The 21,064-nt window shown below is 25.6% G+C and overlaps 1 protein-coding gene across 1 annotated transcript; it reads right to left on the bottom strand.

Annotated features, from left to right (window-relative positions):
* Positions 1-1,071: 1,071 nt before the first annotated feature.
* On the bottom strand, positions 1,072-20,733 carry LOC112602018 (short-chain dehydrogenase/reductase family 16C member 6-like). Its single transcript, XM_025349931.1, has 9 exons — positions 20,521-20,733; positions 13,209-13,275; positions 12,677-12,824; positions 11,778-11,932; positions 10,317-10,494; positions 2,293-2,422; positions 2,083-2,197; positions 1,887-2,012; positions 1,072-1,793 (listed from the first exon to the last, which is right to left on the bottom strand). The coding sequence occupies exons 3-9, from the start codon at positions 12,812-12,814 to the stop codon at positions 1,721-1,723; spliced, it is 915 nt and encodes a 304-aa protein (XP_025205716.1). The 5' UTR covers positions 12,815-12,824; positions 13,209-13,275; positions 20,521-20,733; the 3' UTR covers positions 1,072-1,720.
* Between the last annotated feature and the right edge of the window lie 331 nt (positions 20,734-21,064).

Below are 21,064 nucleotides of genomic sequence, written 5' to 3'. Positions count from 1 at the left end.
CATGAAAACGAGCTCGCCGTTATTACGACATAATGTCAGTGTTTAATAGATACAATTATTACGCAATTTTAGAGAAATCGAATGTTACTTTAAGGGATAGACAGGGGCGAACTGGGTATCGAAGGGTCCGTAGAGTTAATCAACTGGACCTATTATTATCAAATTTTAATTAATAAATATTTTTAGTTAATAGTGCTCAATTAATTTTCACTCATTTGATAATAAATGGTGTTTTACTATTATATTTTAATATTACATTTTAAACTTAAACATGTATAATTTTTGTTGATCGACCCTATCAAGGGTCCGGGAGGTGATTGCCCCTTTGCCTCCTTGGCCAGTCCGCCCCTGGGGATAGTCTCATAGAGTATATAAAAAATGAGTTCGAAGTAGGAGGAGGGTCAGGGAAAGATTTAGCTAGATCTAAACGTACAAATGTTTCGTTAAAAAATTTAATCAATAGTACCCATCATCAACGGCGAATTAACGGAACGTAACGAAGATAAGGAACTGTCAGTTAAAGGTTTATCTAGTTTTAAATATACATCACTGATTGTGTCTTGTGATGTGAATTGAAGTTTTTTAAATACAAAAGTGTGCTCGAAAATAATCATAGAGGTTTTCAATTCGAAAACTTGAAATCGATTTTTATTACCTTATGCTGGTCAGTGGTCACATAGAAGTAATGTACTCCGGATTTTATGATAATAACTTTATATAGGTACCTACAATTGTTTATGCTTATATTAAGATTATGAAATATTCTTACTCATAATCGTATACCTATAGTTAATTTATTTATAAAAAAAAGTGATTTTGCATATTTACGATATGAATCTGCAGATTTTATAGATTTTTATTGCATATAAATCTGGGCCTTATTTATCACCGATAAAACAGTTCGTCCATCGTCCATGAATATTCATAAAAAGTTACACAGCTGTGCATTTTAGTAACTTTATTGTTTATAATCATGAAATCGTTTCAAAATTTAAATTAGTTTTTCAACGCTCTACGTATTTTTTTTTTCTCACAATGTACATATACCTACATATCGTTCATTACACATCATAACACAAATGAAAAAATATACATTTATTTAATTTAATTTTTTCCTAACTCGTAGGTATACCAAATTTCCATGCAATACACGGTACAATACACATGTATTATACACCTATATATAAATATATTTACGTTAGGCAATTATTATCCGATACAATAACAGTCTTAGTTTACTACTAAATATTTTATAAATTACATTTTAATTAAATTAAATTATGTTTAACAACAATAATTGTGCTTGTGATTACAAAAATAGAACTCACGAATCATATCAAATATTATATAACTTAAAGTACGTGCTATTGTATTACGAACAGCTAAAATTAAAATAAATTAACATACGTCATTAAGTACATAACACTATCTGTAGACAAAATTACAATAAGCTGATTAGCAGACTGCAATTGCAGGCTTAAGGCAGATCGGTTTTGTTCTTAAATTCAGGTTTCTTAGTGTATTAAATTACTCAAATTAAAAATAATTACTACAAATTTAGTTATAAAGAATTTCACATTTTGAAGTATATAACGGTACCCGATTGATCGATTAGCGGCGTATGCCTGTGATCGATTTACGAACTGTATATTATGAATACATATTATATTTGTTTCACAATATTTCAGTAAGAAAATTATTTCTCATGTTATTAGTTCCATCAATCATCGTGTGCATCAACGCCACCGCCCATAAAATCTTTAAAGGCCAGTGCCATTTTGTTTGGATAACACCTATAACGAGTAAGAACAACAAATCACAATGTGCATTGCATTTTAGTGTACAGCTGTCATTAGAAATTTCATTAAACAATTATTTTAATTTACCTAAAGACATTATTGATGGCAAGCAATGGACTTGGAATGGAATGTTCAAGTAGGTTCTTTTTAACGGCGGATATGATTTCTTTTGCCGTCGATTCGGGTGTTACGAGTGGTAACAAACTGGGAAAACTATTTGAAATTGTTTTGTTAGAAAAACGTTATCGAACACTACAGTTGTATACAAACATTGTGTACTTACCGAATAATAGGTTTCTTGCACAGACCGGTATCGACCATATACGGAAAAATTGTGGTGAAATAGAGATTTGTGAATCCATCTTCTCTACACTCGTCCATTATCGCTTCTGAAAGACCTAAAATCAAAATAATGTTTAGATGGTAACCGTTATAGTTATTACTTATTATGAACGAATGTTGCATAGCTAAACACCACTATAACTATACTAACCTCTCACTGCAAACTTGGACGCACAATAAGGCACTAGGTTCTTCAAGCCAATTATACCAGCCATTGACGACAAGAATACTATATGTCCTTTATTCAACGCTTTCATTCCGGGTAAAAATGTATCGAGCATCTACAAGTAAAACAACATTTATTAGCCAGTTTTAGAAAAAAAAAACAATAATACAGCACATTGACTCATTTAGTAAGTAATAAAAAAAAAAAATTATCAACAAATTGGTTTTATACGTATATTATAATATATTAATTATTTAATTTAACATTTTCTTGACGTGATAAAATGTTCGAAATGCTTTGGTTCTTTTTGAGTTATTAAAAGACATTTTTAATTTTCTACTCTAATTGCCTAATATTTGTTATCCTATTTGTGTTGGTAAATTTTTTTTATACGTCAAAAAGCTTAGAAAAGTAACACGAGGTCCCTTGTTATTTTTTCTTGGTTAAAAAAATAACCGTTAAGCAAATCAATTTTTGATGAGCATTTAAAATTTAAGTTTAGGTAAAATTCTATTGGCGTATTATATACTATTACAGCGTTGATTATATAAATTAATAATTAATAGTCAACGCTCATAGTTCCTTTGTTCCTACTTTTTTAATTTCGATTTTTATAAGTTATTATTCTTTCTCTTTCCCTTTCACTCGTCTATTATAATTTAAAACTTATAAGTAATCGGAATGCTCAGTATTATTAGTATTATTAAACTGCAGTTATACAGTGAACTCGCAATATAACGAATTTCAAGGGACCGAGAAAAAAATTCGTTATATCGAAAGTTCGTTACATCGAAATTTGTTATATCAAGAGAATATACCAATTGAATTCGTTATGACGAGATTTAAACAAAAATTCAAAATTTTATTATTCGTATACATATGTATAAAATTAAAATATATGAGTCATATAAGTATGTATTTATTGTTTAGTTTCAATATAAATGTATGTAATAATATTTCTAATAAAAATATGCTATAAAAATAATATTGCTTTTAATATGTACATATAATAAATCGCTATACATGTGTGCATTTATTTAAAAAAAAAATCAGATATTTCTTATATAATAATTGCGATACTATATACTATCGCATGATAATCATCAAAAAAACTTCATAATGTGGTAATAGCAACATACTTATTTTTATATATTTTTCATAGAGTTATACACTAGAGACATGTGTCTTAACTTAATTAAAATTAAAAATTCGTAATAGAAAGCTCCAAATTTATAAAAATTCGTTATATCGCGAGAATTTGATCAAAAACGCTTCGCTACATCGAGGGGATCAAAATACATTACATTTGTTCGTTATACCGCGATATTTTCAAGGGACCGGTAGTTTTATTCGTTATATCAAGATTTTCGTTACATCGCGAGTTGACTGTATTTAACTATGCCTCTGAGGTGTTAAATAAATTATACACAACACCAAATATAAACTAAATTCAGCATAAAGCTTTAAATTTATTTTTTTTGCGAATATTGTTTAATTTAAAAATATTAGTAAACTAGAAAAGTTTAAAATAAAATCTCTTGTTTTCTGATACTATAAATAAACCGAATAGACATATTTAAAAAAAAGATACTGTTTTAATTTTTATCATTGGTTGACTTGTACATTTGTTTCTCGATTATTACTAATCGTACAAATAACTTTTTTCGTATAGGCATAGACTGTAGTAATAATAATCGTACTCCTGATTCCTCCCGACCAATGCTTATAAGTTAAAATTATCTAACTATACTATTTTCAGATATTTTTAAAAGTGGCAAATATTATTTAATTAGTTCATTAAAAAATCATACAAGTATTATTGTATGCCATGAATTATTTTGTACCGTATAAAATTTGAGAAATTTTAAAACTGATATTATATTATTGTTCTAATACACTTCTAAGTGTTAACTATAGTTTTAAGCCATATCGAAGTCAATTAGTAGAATACATGGATTTCATAATTAATAATATTTTAATATAAGCAATTAATTACATAATATACCATTTCATTGATATCGATTCAATCTGTTATACGGAAAACATAATAAAATCATATATTATCATAATTTAGAATACGCAAGCTAACAAATTGTTATCACCGAACCAACTTTAACATGATGTAATTTTGTGTTCATGAAATTCACAGAATACGTTGTTCTTAATCGGCTGAAAGTTAAAACCTTACAATTTTATTATTTTGTGTAATTTATTTATTAATATTTCATATTCTATTAATTATAAAAACAGTCTTACAATATTTTTAGAATAAAAAAAAACCGATAAATGGTAATAATTAATTAAAAATGTACAAACTTTTAATTTTTTATCCCGATCAATTGAAAAAAAAAATTTTTACTAATAATAAAAGGTATTATGTACCTAATAGGTTAATTATATTTGTTAACTATTTTTGATACACTCTATATATAATGTACCTATTTAACGCGGTTTAATTGACCTCTAGTGAACTATCACACATATATTTATCATAATATGCAAAGTTAATACATAGGTTAAAAAATAAATAATGTAAAATGTATAAATATATTTATGTATATAATATACCTGCTTATACGGCTATATACAGTGTGTTAGCTGTGTTAAAAAAAGATAATTTGTAAATGCTGTTTAAGTTCAGTATTATTATATGTTTGCATCTTTTATGCAAAGAACGTAAATAGTTTTCTAGTTGAAATCAACGAATTTAATCAATTTTTATAAAGGAATGATAACAAGTCATTCTGTCAATTTTAACGCGTCTCAGACACAATGCAACACACAATGAAAGCATTGTAAACGTGCATTTTTTCTTTGATTTAAGTAATATTAGCATAGTGTTTATCTTAAGAAATAGGTAAAATATTCGTGTATGCTAATATAGATATCTAAAGACTTAAATATTCGATAATATAATGTAGGAAACTGATGAACGCGATGAACTTTATTGATATAGAATGATAATACCTAAATAGCTAAATTTTTATCCTTCTAAACATCATTAGAAAATATACAAAACAATAACGTTTGCTTTAGAAAATCGCAACGTTATGTATACAGTTTACATATAACTACGTCAGTTATAGCTATGAAATAATTAAATTATAAAGACCTACTTAGATTGGTCGGATAAAAACATGAGTTACAAACTTTTAGTTTATAATAGATTATAGATATGAGTATTGTTGCATTTCGCAAAACCTTTAGCTTATGTTTTTATTTTTACTTTTTTAGAACAGATAGAACTACAATAATAATATAACATAAATATGTATGGAAAAATATAATAGTACACAATATGTATGTACATGACGTACGTAGGTAATAGCATTATTACCCATTGCAGCTATTGACTATTGCTTGGAAATGTATATGACTATATAAATACCAGTGATGATGTAAATATGCGTGTAAATAGTTTTAATAAACATAAAAAAATTGGTAATTACATTGAAGTTATAAGATTTTTCATTACAGATTAATATTTGAACTATAAAATAAACGTACCAGAGAATACTATTTTGAAAGTAATTTTATTCTTATGAATCCGATATGACAAAGATTAACATCGATCGTTAACACTTGGTTTTTTTACATATATATTTGTATAATATAATTTATAGTTTCGTATAAATATAAAATTGTAAAGTAGATAAGGACTTAAGACGGTCAAATACTATATAATTTAAATACATAAAAAAAATGAAAGTTTTTTAGTAGGTAAATGTACTTACTATTATATTTAACTATATTCTTCATTTACGCAGTAATTATTCCAAACGACACTTAATGTACCATTATGTAAATATATATACAAAAAATTGTTTTTAAATGAAATACAACAATATCTACAACGATAATAGTCATACATTTACATATTGTTGAACACAAGCATGTGTCATAAATTTTGCAAATACTATTGTTAGGTATGCGAATAATTTTTTGTATTTTATACATATCGAATATTATAACCGTGATTGGTGGCCTGCATAATATATTTGAGAACAATTTTCATTTTTTATTTTGAGTAATTATATTATGACCCTTAAATTCAAGGTTTAATTTACATGTGGGTACCAATAAGTCAATAAATGACTATGATACAATAATTTTGAATGCTTTATTATTCACAAAAATACGCCACAATAATATATCATTTGTACCTACTCATTTAGTTACAGCCATTATTATAGATGACTTAAGGATAATCAATTCTTTTTAATAGCTACGCGGAAAAAATTATTCATACGAGTATAGAACATTGTATTCATTGTACATATCGAAAATAAGTATAATACATACGTATTATATTAAATGTGCTTTTCCGCATCATTTCGATTCGCAAATGTTTTATAATATACACATTACACAATGATCATTCAAAAGGTATTATTTATTTATTCATTTCCGGGACGAAATTTTTATTTATATGATTGTCTAAAATGTTTGTTTTAAAATAGGAACATGGTACGTGACATCCTACAGGCTTTTAAAGTTCTTTTAGACGTTGTATATGTATAGCCATAAAGGTACATTGTATATAATATTCATAATACAGTAAAACCTGTCTTGTGCGGAATTGCACAGGACCAATAAAAATTTCCGTTTTTGGCAGGTTTCCTTATTACTGAATAAAACGGAAAATTCCGTACTATAGAGTTACGATATACGGCACGATTAAAGTTGTAACATTTTCCGGTCAATAATAAAAATATTAAAAATTAATAAATATCATATGGGCTACAATAAATTTTAATTTGTTGTAAATAATTACAATAACACTATTTTCTTTTTCACTTTCTTCGATTACTTTTATTTTTTCATTTAAACTTAAACAGATTTTAGACATAGTGAGAACAAGTAGGTAAGACGATACGAAACGACAGGTAAACTTCGACCACGGTGACAATAATAAGCGCTAATTTATAGAATCAAGATAAAATTTAGTTATCTATCAATATGTATTAATCGCTGACCTTGATAATTGTTTAGTAGCAAAATAAATGTGGGCATCAAAAATATTTTTGTTCATTTTATGATGTGTTTTTCCGTTTGTTAAAGGTATATATGATTTACGGTACCAAAATATAGCTTTCCGTTTCACGTAAAACAGGTTCTGTTTTATCAAGGGTTTAATCCTATGTTAAACTATAGAAATCTGCCGAGACCAAAAAAATTTCCGCACAGAACAGGAATCCGTCTTATCAAGGGTTCGCATAAGACAGGTTTTACTGTACCTACATATATAATACATTGTTAATTGTATCTGTTTGAGGACGATTCAAATTTAAACATTGAACAAATTTGCATAATTTTATTATGTGGGATACAAGGCTATAATTTAATAGCTCATGGCCTTCAGAGCCTTTTGTTTAATATACTCTAAATAGTGTTATGGGGAGAATAATTTAACCTCTTCAGGTTTGCTACGTATTACTTATTTAAAAATGCATTATTCTACCATTTATCATTTATCAGCTAGTTTAACTAGGACATTTTTTCTAGGAAAGCTGATTTTATGCTTATGAGTATTTTGTATACAATTTATATTAATTTCTTTTTTTTTAGTTTATTTAACTGCGTATTTATAGAAAAAAAAAAACAATAAACGTACGTATAATGCCGTAATTACCAAAAGTTTCATGTCTCTACGATTAATATTTTCTGAGTCACCAAAAAAATATTAAAATTCGTCAGAGTACTTATTTAAATATAAAGGAAATAGCACATATGTGTATTGTTAATATATTTGAATTATTAAATAAAAATAATTTATGAGGAATCTCATATTTTTTATTCAAACCTAAGCAATTTAAATTGAAAATTTTACGAAATTTTAACTAAAAATAATAAACTAATTTTGGTAATTTTATTAAAATTCAAACTTCATAAATTATCAACGTCTCTAATTGAATTTGATTAATGTATAATATAGTTCTTAATTATTTTTTAATGTTTTAACCCTGAATTTAAAATTACTACAAAGGCCTAATATTGGAGACATAAATCTTTAAAAATAATATAGCGAACATGTACATTTTGTAGCAAATAAAACAGAGTATACACATATTGCACAGTTTTTTTAATTGTCCGTGTTCGATTACAACAGCTAATCACTAATAAACAATTTAAATAATCTTTTATTTATTTTGTTGTAAGGAAATCTAATTATATATAGAAACATAATTTTCGATTAATACAGGATGAAATTACGAATACGATCTAAAAAAATAGTTTAATAATAAGTATCAACCTATCGAATATTGAATGAAAGAGACATTCGAATTAGCCAAATTAACCATATAGTTTAATAATTATACCTAAATACTTAATGATACTTTTAAATGTGATTATATTCCCACTCTCGTCTGTCGTACACTTCAATTTTTTATAATTTGTACAATAATTAATTTTAGAATTTATTATAAATACATTATCGATGTTTTATCAAATAAAACCGAGAAGGATAATAATAATATTAAAAAAAAATCTATTACTATTTTTGTTTTTTATTAGCAAACGGTTTTTTAAATAAATAATTTTAGATTAATATATTATATTTATAAAATTGCTATATATAATATGATAATTAAATCATTATGTCTCACTCAAGAACGAATTTTTAATTACTCCACTGATAGCACTACTTATAAATAGCATTTTAGCCCTTAAAGGAAACTTATTTATTTGTTGTATATGTATGCAATTTATTTAAAATGCATAGGGTAAACTTACGCTATTGAATAGGTGGTTTTAGGGAATATATTTTCGACTCTGCAGATTCTGAATTACATTTGTAATGCAAATAATACTATCTATTATTATTTATTAGTTACGCAATGACGGCATACGCTATCTATTTATGTTAATTGCCTAATAGTAAATAGTAATTAATGTTGTTATGTTCATACAGTTCATAAAAATACAAATAAAGTGTAATATAGAATAGGAAATTATGTATAGAAATAGCCAATATTAAAAAAAAAAAAAAACATAATACATACTAATAATAATAATTATTGATTTCCGATGATATGGTCAGAGTTCTCAACGGAATCATCGGATTCATAAAATAAATATAACTCTCAAATTTCAATGTTTCTGTTATTAAACATTAAATAATTTATTATAAAACTAACTATAATAATATCATTATTATAAATTATAATGAAATACGTAAAATAAAAATCTATAAAGAATGAGAATAAGAATATCAAGAATAATATTGTATTATAGCTTGCATGGTAATATTTTAAAAACCTCAACAATCAATATCAGTACATACCTATAATTGTGTATATCTACTGTAAAGTAATAAAAATATTAAAAACTTGTTTGCGTAGTTGGTAATGTTTTATTTTATTTTTATAGTCATCGATTTTTTAAAACCTTACTTCTCCAAGTAAATTAAACTATAAGTAATTGTATTGATTTTGTTTATATATTTGATATTTATGCCAATTTATTATTTAAATAGATTGTATATTGCAACGGTTAGCAACTTGCGAACCGCGGTCCCGAACCGGGTCACAGAATGCAGAAAATTAGATCGTAAAAATATTTCAAATAGAATGTGTAATTAATTTATTATAAATATTAAACAAAAAAATATGCTGTCTGGACCTCATTTATTATTAAAATTATTATTATTTAATTTTCCGGACTCCAGTAGAAATTGTTTGCCAACCCACAGTATATTATTTAACATATTTGGTCAAATTTAAAAATATAATATTATTGATAGCTTATATGATAATAAAATGTTATATTTCTTGTCGTATGTATTAAAAAAATATTATATGTTAGTTATTTAATATTATATACAATGACTACATAACTAAACGTAAAAAAGGATTAGAATACATCATTCCATAAATATTTCTATTTTAGTCAGCGAAGAAATTAATGTCAATTCAGACCTGTCCATACAGGACCATATTACAATGTCCATATTTTTTATTATTTTTATTTTTTTGTTGCATGTATAGATTTATCCAACGTGTACTTACCCAAAAATGAGCAAACACATTAATATCGAATATTTTCTTTATAGTGGTTTCGTCGTGAGCTTCGAGAGGCTTACATGGCATAATTCCTGCGTTATTAACCAGAATGGTAACAGTACCAACTTCGCTTTTTATCTTCTCACCAAGCTCTCTAACTTTTTCCAAAGACGAAACGTCGCATCTGAAAATCAAGTTACAAAATAACATCAACTAAATTTTTTATATCCAAAATTTTTAAATAAATAAAAATAATTCGTTTAAAAAGATATAAGTTAACATTTGCATGAATGAAGCTATAGGAGGATACAAAAAACACTATTAAGTCTTTTTAGAAATCGATTTCAAATGAACAAAGGCGCCATTCCAAAACAAAGTACTTAACTAATAGTTATATTTTTTATTCATAAAAAAATTTTGTAGTATTAAAATAATACACAAGCATACCCATATTATGCATTAGGTATATATAGTGTTACACTATTATATTAATTAACAATTGCTGTATAGTAAATCATAAAGCCAACATTATATTATGACGACTGACAAGGGCCGAAAGTATTTAATGTAGGTATAACTACAAGTATAGGATAATTAATAACAATTATTATTCATATTATTAAAATTGATGAAGTATAGTTTATTTTATATGATAATTATAATAAACCAATTTGGAACTATTGTCAATAGTTATAAAAAAATTATAAGAACACGAATAGCATTAATTTATGAAGCTCTGTTGTCAGACAATTCATTATAGAATCAAAAGAAGTCCATAATAAATCATTGACTAATTACATAATTATCGAGTAACAACACACATACATTTTACTCATGTAATGTTTTAATCTTATGGCTTAAAATATTTTTATATAATATACGCATAATATACTGACACATTATGATAATAAATATATTGCACCACTTAATTAATATATTCAGTGAGACATAGTATACATATTATTATAATATACGTTTATTAATATGTATAACATGTGTATATACTGTATATTATATTACACTGTATTAATCATCGTTTTTTGAATCTCGTTGTTCTTTGTTCTTTCGTTTCGTTCTTATAATTATATTATTTATTCTAAACATGCATTGCATTTTATTTAATCATATATCAGAAATCACTGTATATATGCAATACAAAATAAAACAACTGATATGATGTTAAATAAAACACAAAAAAAAACATGCAGGTACCCTACACTGTGTCGAAGTAGTCTACAGACAGTATGGCGTCAATATATGGGGGGTCTATACTACAAAAGAAATTTCATAACCAATTGAAACTGTGATAATAATTATTAATCATTAATTTAGCAATATTTAACTATAATATCCCTCAAAAATGCAATCTTGAACATTTACTTCCCGCCACTGCAGTAAAATGTATTTTCAGAAATACGTAAACTATATAATTTTTAAAATTTAGTATGTTATTCATTGTACACTTACGTGTAACCGAAAGCTTTTCCTTTCCACTTGGAGTTGATTTCCTTTACGGTTTCCGCATTCGACTGCGTATTAATGTCGATACACACCACCTTGGCGGATACATCAGCGAACTGCAACGCCAAACATTTACCTATTCCGTGTCCTGTGCCTGTGATCTATTCATAAAATACATAGTATTTATAATGTAATTTCCTAAACAATATTTTAATGAAAAATTCTTTATGTTTAAATGATATACAAGTAAGTATATTGCTATTTTTATTTTTATTATTTAAGTATTTATTTAATACAAATCTAGTAAAATTGTATTTGCAGTTATAATATAGACACCTATACTTTTTAAATGTTTCTTAGTACAATTATTGTTTGGATTTTTTTAAGGCTTTTTAATTAGTTTAAATTTATGATTTATCTTGTTAGTTTGTTAGTTTGTTATTTATTATTTAAAATATTATTATATTTTTAATTTTTACTTCACATTATTGCATTTAACATTTAAACACGTAATTATGACCAATTAAATTTGTTTGTTTTGAAATATTAAATATATTTTGTACTAGAGTTCAAGTATTAAAATAAATGTTTTAAGCATATATTATATATATATAATTTAGTATAATTATTGTCATTATGTAGTCAATATTATTGTTATTAAAGTCATTATCATTATTCTATAACATATTTAATGTCGTATAATAAAAATATAAGCCCCAAACATAAATACTTTTTACCAATCATGAAACGAAAACAATAAAAATGGTGAAAACTAATTTCAATGTTACCATTATTGTTGCGTTCAAATTATTATTATTATTATATTATGACAATTTATTAAAATTTTATATAGAAGATTCTTGCTGGTTTTTGTTTTTTTTAACAATATGTGGACATTTGATTACCAAAACGATGTCGTCAGCCAACGATTTTTCCGGTAACGGTACAATCAGGTAATAAATAGACTCGCAAATGTAGTAAACACTTTGAATCAACAGCAGCAATAGTTCTACTAAGATACTGAACCACTTCATTTTTTCCATTTTATTGGAACTGCAAAGAGAAAACAATAAGCATTAAAGAATTATCGCATTATATAAAAGAGGAATTGAGGGAATTAGCCCTTAATAAATACTCTTCATGGTCTTGGATTTTTTTTTTCAAATTGGCAAAAACAACAGTTTATAAAATGATTATATGTTTAAAAAGTTAATTGTGTATTGATAATTAAATTTTAACGCCAAATATAACTCAATGTATTAAAAAAAAAACCTTCTAGTGCCTAAAATTAATATAAAAAAATTAACAATAAATATAAAATTACTTACAGTTATTTGTTTAGTTTATATGTTTAACAGGTGTATACATATATTATTATATACTACATAAATATATATTGGGTACTATGAATTGTTATTTATTAAATATCATACTCACGTGATGAACGTTCGACACTCTAAATTGTTGTAGTAATCTAAACGGCTATGTACGAGATCTGATTAATCTGGAATCAATGAAACGGTGTCCAATATTATAACAACTGTCAGGCGACTACAGTTTACAAGTGCAGAGTAACACTTAATGATTGTGTAGCAATTGTGTTTCCTATGATAAATAGCATGTACATTGTACATATTATATATATATATCTGTGTACGAGGCGCAACAATGTGTATACCTAAATATCGATTATCGACTTCTCGATCAATATTCTATATAATATTTCTTATTATACATAAACATATTATACTCTAGCCATCAAGATTTTATTATCATTATTCATAATTCATATAATACATGATAGTTATTTTAGGTGAATGGGTAATATAAATATAATATATTCCTATTTTTAGTTATACCTTGTATAATACCTATTGCTATAATGGGAATCGAAAATACGATTTTACATTTCAACAATGCGCAAACGAAGATCTATTAATACCATTAAAAAAAAAATTCAATCGTTTTATAGAAACTACAGCGTTTTTTAAAATTATTTTTTACTTCCATCCAATACCTACAAATATTATACATCCAATCCCTCGTACTCATCCGCATTTCATTCATACAATCCAATTCACGTGACAAACTGACAACGCACTTATATGTACGTATTACTATTGTATATGTATGTATAAGTATAGTATAATAATATTATTTGTGAACAAAAAAATGCTTTTATATGTATGTATACTCTTCTATTGTTAACGTCGGAAAACTTCCGGTTTTCAATAGACACGCGATCGACGGATAAACGGTCATACGACTCGCGCTTTACGAAGTCGGATGTGCGGTTCACAGTTCAAATACATTCGTCCACTATCTGCTGTATAGTTACTGTACGCTGCCATACATGCATACTAGATACATTACTATTCAGTATTATATGTTATCGTTGTTATGTGGTAGTATTATAATACAGTATTACATTACGAGTTACGACAGATTTAGAGGGATTAAAATATTCTAGCATAGTAACATATACCTAAGTATAATATAAAATCAACTCTTTGACATAATTTGTACAATCGTGAAAAGTTGCGTTATTTGGACTGATAAACCATTATTAAGTCGATCGCAGAATTCTCTTTGCGATGGAGATCAAGCTGCTTTACATGAATTCAGAAAAAGGTTTACGAATATTACGAAAGTCAGACATTTACATATTACATATATAATTGCATAAACGTAAAACCAATAAGGAAAACCGAAACGTACACTGTGAACATGCTAATATTTTATCGGTTCCCGTATATAATTATAATTTATTTATGAGTTAAAGGAGTTAGGCAATAGCTCCTAGTTACGATATTTATTATAAACGAATACAGGCATATTATAACCGACAAATGACTATATTGAGCACACATTTTTAATTTAGTACTAATTAAAAATTTTATAATCCACAGTACTAACTCCTGAAATAAGATGTGCGATATACCTACAAATTAAAACTCGATTATGGTAAGGCGGATCACGAGATAAGACGTATGATGAATTATATCATTTATATCATATGGTTAATCTGAGTTAACTTAGTACTGTGACGGTTAAAATCAAAAAATTTTAAATAATTTTCAAAAGTGATCAGGAAATTTGTAAATAATATTTAAACAAAAATAAATAATAATTAGTTATTTTGTTGCAACTAAAAAAATAATAACTTATTTTAATGATGATTGTTAAGATTGTATTAAAAATATAATAATTAATAATTTGATTAAATGTTAAGCCAATTACAGGATTACTACACTATATATTTATATTCCAAGTACCTACATATAGAAATATAACAATAATAATATTAAAAAAATATAATTACATATAACAAATTATAGATACTAGTATAGGTATCATAGTAACCTGTTTAATATAATATCGAATTGGATATACCAACTTTTACAAAAATAAATCACGTGCTAAACAATTAACAAAAATTTGGATAATCCACAAAATGTGTTCTTAATATACATTCAAAAAAAAAAAAAAAATACCAAATATTGTTAGTATTATTAAACATGTTGTTCTTTTAAAGACAATCGCTTATGATTAAACTGAAAATACTTTTTAAAAATATTTTAAATTTTAGTTAATAATTATGTTTAGCATAATAAATGTGCTAAAGTCAACCTATTTTTCTGGTATAAATAAATAATAATAGGAAGGAAATTTGTAAAATATAATTGATAATAAAAATTAATTTTTTTAAAATATCATATTTAACAAGTTCAAGTACGCATTTTTTTAGTGTACCTATCTAACGTAGTCTATAACTAATAATAATAATATTTCAATAAATTGATAAAAATATTAACGGTTTAAATTTTTTTTTTATTTTGGAAAAAACAATAAAACCTAACCAAAATTAATTTTTAATACATTTTAGTCATATTGTAAATTATAACATATTTTTATTTATTGTTTTTATAAATAGTTTTTATTAACATTTAAAGAGTAGTTTACTTAAAAAAAAAATAAAAAAAAATAGCATGAATATGATAACATTTTTAATCAAAATTTGAGTTACTTGATACTTTTGATGTAATTTTCTGGAAAAAAAAATAAAAAAGACCAAACCAAAAACATAATTGTGTACAGTGATTTTCCTATCAAGTTTATTGAGGATATATTTGGCATAACTTTTAAAATTTCAATTAAAAACATTAGAATGCTAAAACAAAAATGTCCATGTACCATATTATGATGTAATTTTCAAAATAATAATAATAATTTTGTAATAAAATTAGATTTTGTTTATTCAGTATAACAATGTCGTTACCATAACACTGGATATGCATTTATATAATTATTATCAGTATTTTCCGATAATTATATATTATGTTACTTAGTTACTATCGATTCTGTTCGATAACAAACGATGAACGCCCATCATAATGTACAGTTTTCACCAGCCTGAAATAATTTTCGTGCCCAAAAAATGTGTTTTATTCGGTTTTCAATAAAAAACAAAAATCGTTCACAACAAAAACAATAATTATTTTTTCTCAAATTTACTGAGATTTACGCTGTATACCCACGATTTTATAAAAAATATGGAGTATATTATTTCTATGTAAACACCACTGCAGATTGTATACCGTAAATCAAATACATTTTCATCGGTAAACAGAAAAATCTAACCAGATATAAACCCCATGTTATTTAATAACTAATAAATAATAATTACAGAAAGAATCATACTGAAAAATTTCACAGAGCCTAATAATATCATAGAAGCTACAAAGTACAAATAAATTATTATTAAATTGTTATGGTATGAAGTTATTTTTTTAAATATCTCTAATTAATTATGTTTAAAATAATTAATTTTCAAAAAATATAATTTAAATAATTCCTACTTAAAAATAATAATATCTTCAATAAGTTGTAGATTTAAAGAAAAAAAGTAATAATATATAGGTAATGATTATAAAAATCATAATATAATTTAATTTATTCTACCTGTTTTTATGTATTCAATCTACAAATGGCCTCTATACATCGATAAATTGTTCGAGTTAATTAAGTAAATAAGATAAAAATAAATGCGTAGTAGATCATCTGATTACCTAAACATGTTCAAGATGATGACCAATTGAGTGATGAAATTATTAATTAGTGTTGTTTGTATGCAAATATAGATATATACAAATTGATATCTAAATTAGGTAGATTAAAGCACTTTATTGTAATTACCTATTTTTAAATAAAATTGCAAATGGGAGTCAGAATTTTATGTTCAATTTAAAATATTTTTAAATTTTTAAACCGGATTTTATTACCTCTCACGCTGTCTGAATAAATAAATGTGAGTTTTTATTTTTATTTATAATCTGTATTCTATATAGGTGATTCGAAAATAATCACTAAAATTGAAGATCAAAATTCAAAACTTAAGTAGTATAAGAGTATGACGTATAAGGTATGAGCACAAACTACTAAAAATGTTGTAAATAATTCACGATGAATATCCATCACAATCTTTGAATTCAATTTAAAAAGGTCATGCATATAAATGATAAATTTAAATTTGATTTTCAAACAATAAATATTAATGTGTAAATATTTATACATATATATAACTTTTTAAGAATAGGAACAATAACTGTAAGGGTTAAGTTAAATCGTATTTTATACTTATAATCTAGTCTAAGGATGTTTAATTATTTATGCATTAACGATGGTTATCTACATTTTTTTTTTTTTGAAGTATTATATGTGTATTTACTATTTTATGTTCAAAAAATAATATGCAATTATATTGTGTATACACACATATATCGAAGTATTACCGATAATTGTCTTTATATAGGACCTATATTAAATATACAATATTTTGTATACCTATTTCGTGAGTTGTGGTGTGAATAATTAATGCTGAGTGCCTGTACTCAAGAACTGCATAGGCAACTGTTTTATGTACTGTATGCATAAAATATTTAAGTTTTAAGTTAAGTAATTATTTTTTATTTTACTTATTAGTTCTCCTACCAGAGTTTTTTTAATAATAAAAAATCCCTTAAATTTTCGTTATACATGCCAACATACCTATATTTATAGTTTTGTAAAATTTTACAGAAGTGACCTGTTAAATGTATCTAAATTGTTTCAGAAATGTTATTAAGTTTAAGGAGAATCTATAGACATAGATATCTTAAATTACAAAAAAAAGTTTAAACAATCTCAGAAATTGCGACATCAGCTAGGCTTTGTTCACATAATATTGTTTGTCGAATAAAAACTTAACAGCACTTTCAAATATATTATATATTATACACCACTCACTGTGCCTAGGTGAGGAAAGTGAGATGAGTGTCTATATGGAAAATTAACATGTGATAATATTAAATAAGTATTATAAGTTTTAACGACTTTCACATTTTGTATTTATTACAAACAATGGGTATACAGAAATGTAATAAGTTTGAACAAAATGTGTTGGAATATAATTTTGAATTATAAAAGGTGTAATAAAATTGATATCGGAGTTTCAAAGAGCTTTATTACCAAACTTTTAAATCCAAAAGCAGCTTTTATTAATTTTACTTATTTCTCACATTATCTAAAGTGGTTAAATTCGAATAAGTAGTAACTTTATGATATTCAACTGATATTCCAGTTATTCCTAATCACTCTCTAACTCAATAACAATAAATTATTGACATACTTCGGCGATTCTCGTTTTAATTTATTCCAAATTCTACGGCAGTAGTAATTTGAATACATGCTCTTTTCATATAATTCCAAAAATAAGTTACACATAGTAATTTCAAGTGACCTGGGAAGCCAGTAGTAAAGTGACAAATCTTCATATTTTTTAGGTGCCGGTGGTTATGCAACCGTATCATCTACAGTTAATTCAGATGCTTTAACGAAGAGATAAGACAAGTGTATGTGAAAATTAGATCCTCTATTAGATCTGAAAACGTAAATTCCCACTGAACTATTTCAATCCATCACTTCTGGTTTGTTATAAAAAGAATTTTAGATAAACTGATTAAAATTGGTTGGATATTTATCTTATATTGTCTGCAGTTTTTTATTAATCACTTTAAATATATATATTGTGTATTCCTTACAATATATTAGGTAAGTCAAATTTCATCTGAATAATACATTACGTATAAAACACATGGATAATACTTTTACTTTCCTTTCTGGCATACAACTGATAGTATTTTAAAACGGTTTCCTCGTTGAGTAGGTAATACTATTACTATACCAATACTTTCACTTTTTTTTGTACACAATATATTCCTACTAATTATTACTTCCTATAATTTGACCAAATTTAACGTCTTAATTTATAAATTTGAATTTGTTGAATAAAAAGTATCCCATAATGGAAATTTAAAGACCATTAATTAAACAATTATCACGAGAATTTGTATAATTTATAAGATATTTATTATATATTCAGATTAAAATATATTTAGAAAATAATAAAAATTAAAAAATTAAATCAAAGAGTTTTGTCTGTGCATAAAATATATTTAAATATATTATAGCATCATAGCCCGTGGGTACCTATAGTATTATTTTGACACAGAAATACGCACTTCTTTGATTTCAAATTGAAACACTACTACACAAAAGTGGATTGATTTATGAAATGAAGCCTTATTTTCTTTTATACATAGAATAAGTCGTCATTTTATAATTAAAGTTTAAACATTTTGAATTTTTTTTAAAAGTTTTTTTTAAAACCGTTAAATTTAATATTTTTAAATTATTTTATTATATAAATATTAGATTAATTATAATTCATTTAATCTCTACATTAATATTTTAATTCATTAGTATATCCAATTTTCATTAAAAAAATCAGTTTTCTTAAATATTTATTGTTTTTAATGTTTTTTATAATATATTGTGACTATTGGCCATCATATTTTAAACTTCGTGACAACTAGATTATTTTAATTAAGTAATATATAGATATAGCTATTCTAGTTAATAATTTTGAGTCATAGTTTTAAATTTATTATTATATTAAATATTCATAGTAAATAGTTAATTTTTCATGTATATTTGAGCATTTTATTGCGCATATTTGATTGGTTTTTAATGTATATAAATCGGCGCTCCAATAATAAAAATAATATTAAAATTACCTATACGGTTAAACCTATTGAATCGTTGGTTTTTATCAAATATATTATTCTCTCCTATAATTAACATTTTTCAAAATCTACTACATTCCGAAATGACTAATTTTATGATTTAAATTTAAAAATAATAAAAAATCATGATGATTGTTTTTAAATTGAAACACAAAATAATTATCAGGTTGACGTTTTACCGTTTAAATATTAAGTACCAAGAAGATAATCAAGATAAACATTAATAAAATGTAAAAATTAAAAATTCTCAATACGTTTGCTGGATATTCCTACTCAATGCCAAGGTACAATATATTATGTAATTAGTTCTTGGACGTGGATTTAATAAAATTCGATCTCGCACTCGAAGAAATATTACTTGGGTATGCATAAAAACTCTGTAAAACCCAGTGGTTTATTACTAATTATTTGAATATTTGTGTATAGTTATGGTAGAGAAAAATATTGAATTTTTTTTCTAAAAAAAAAAATGCACGTGGTACGATAATAGTTCTATGGTAAAAACGAATACTCGTCATATCACACAATATACCACGTTGTTTTATTATTTATGTAAATAATACAGAGATAAATGTGTGTGTGTGTGTATACTGCAGTACGTAATATATTATTAAAAAAAAACTTACGTTTACACGATAATATTCTATTACCGTATCGACGGGCACGCACGGACGTTGACAGACGGGCGCGGGCGAACTGCACGAGCGCGACTAGACCTGCGGACTGTGAGAGCGAACGAGATCGGTCCTCACGCGGACGGCGGCGACAACAAAATAATAAATACAGAACACTGTTACGCAAACGGCGAACAGCTGCTGTCGCGGGCCGCCCTCGTGTACACTGGATTTAAACTGAATATTCAGTACAGACGTCACGTGTAGCGCGTGTGGTGTGCCTAGTGTACCTACCTATAAAGATATTTTTGTAAAAAAAATAAGTCATCACCGCCCCGCGTACTGCGATAACTATACTAGCGCCGAGACAGACGCCCATTGCGGTTGCGCGGACCGTCGGGACAATCGGTCGTCACGCCGCCGTGCCAGAAAGACATTAAACGATAATATAGCTGTTACGAATTTGCGATCGCGATTACGCATTTACGCGTTATCCACTTTGAGTCCAAAATCCAGATTCTCCGGCACCGAAAACCAACAAAAACACGATACATTT

This window comes from Melanaphis sacchari, unplaced genomic scaffold, assembly GCF_002803265.2.
Source record: "Melanaphis sacchari strain LSU unplaced genomic scaffold, SCAv2.0 Contig80_pilon_pilon, whole genome shotgun sequence".
In the NCBI taxonomy this organism is placed as follows: Eukaryota; Metazoa; Arthropoda; class Insecta; order Hemiptera; family Aphididae; genus Melanaphis; species Melanaphis sacchari.
Note: the sequence above shows the minus strand (reverse complement) of the source record. Positions and strands in the feature narration are given on the sequence as shown.

Bases quoted from the DNA above. Each gene is read 5' to 3' on its own strand.
- LOC112602018 (XM_025349931.1), bottom strand. From the start codon at position 12,814: ATGGAAAAAATGAAGTGGTTCAGTATCTTAGTAGAACTATTGCTGCTG. The intron at 11,933-12,676 runs GTAATCAAATGT...TTTTATGAATAG, and splicing joins TGGCTGACGACATCGTTTTG to ATCACAGGCACAGGACACGG. The intron at 2,013-2,082 runs GTAAGTACACAA...AATTTCAAATAG, and splicing joins TGCAAGAAACCTATTATTCG to TTTTCCCAGTTTGTTACCAC.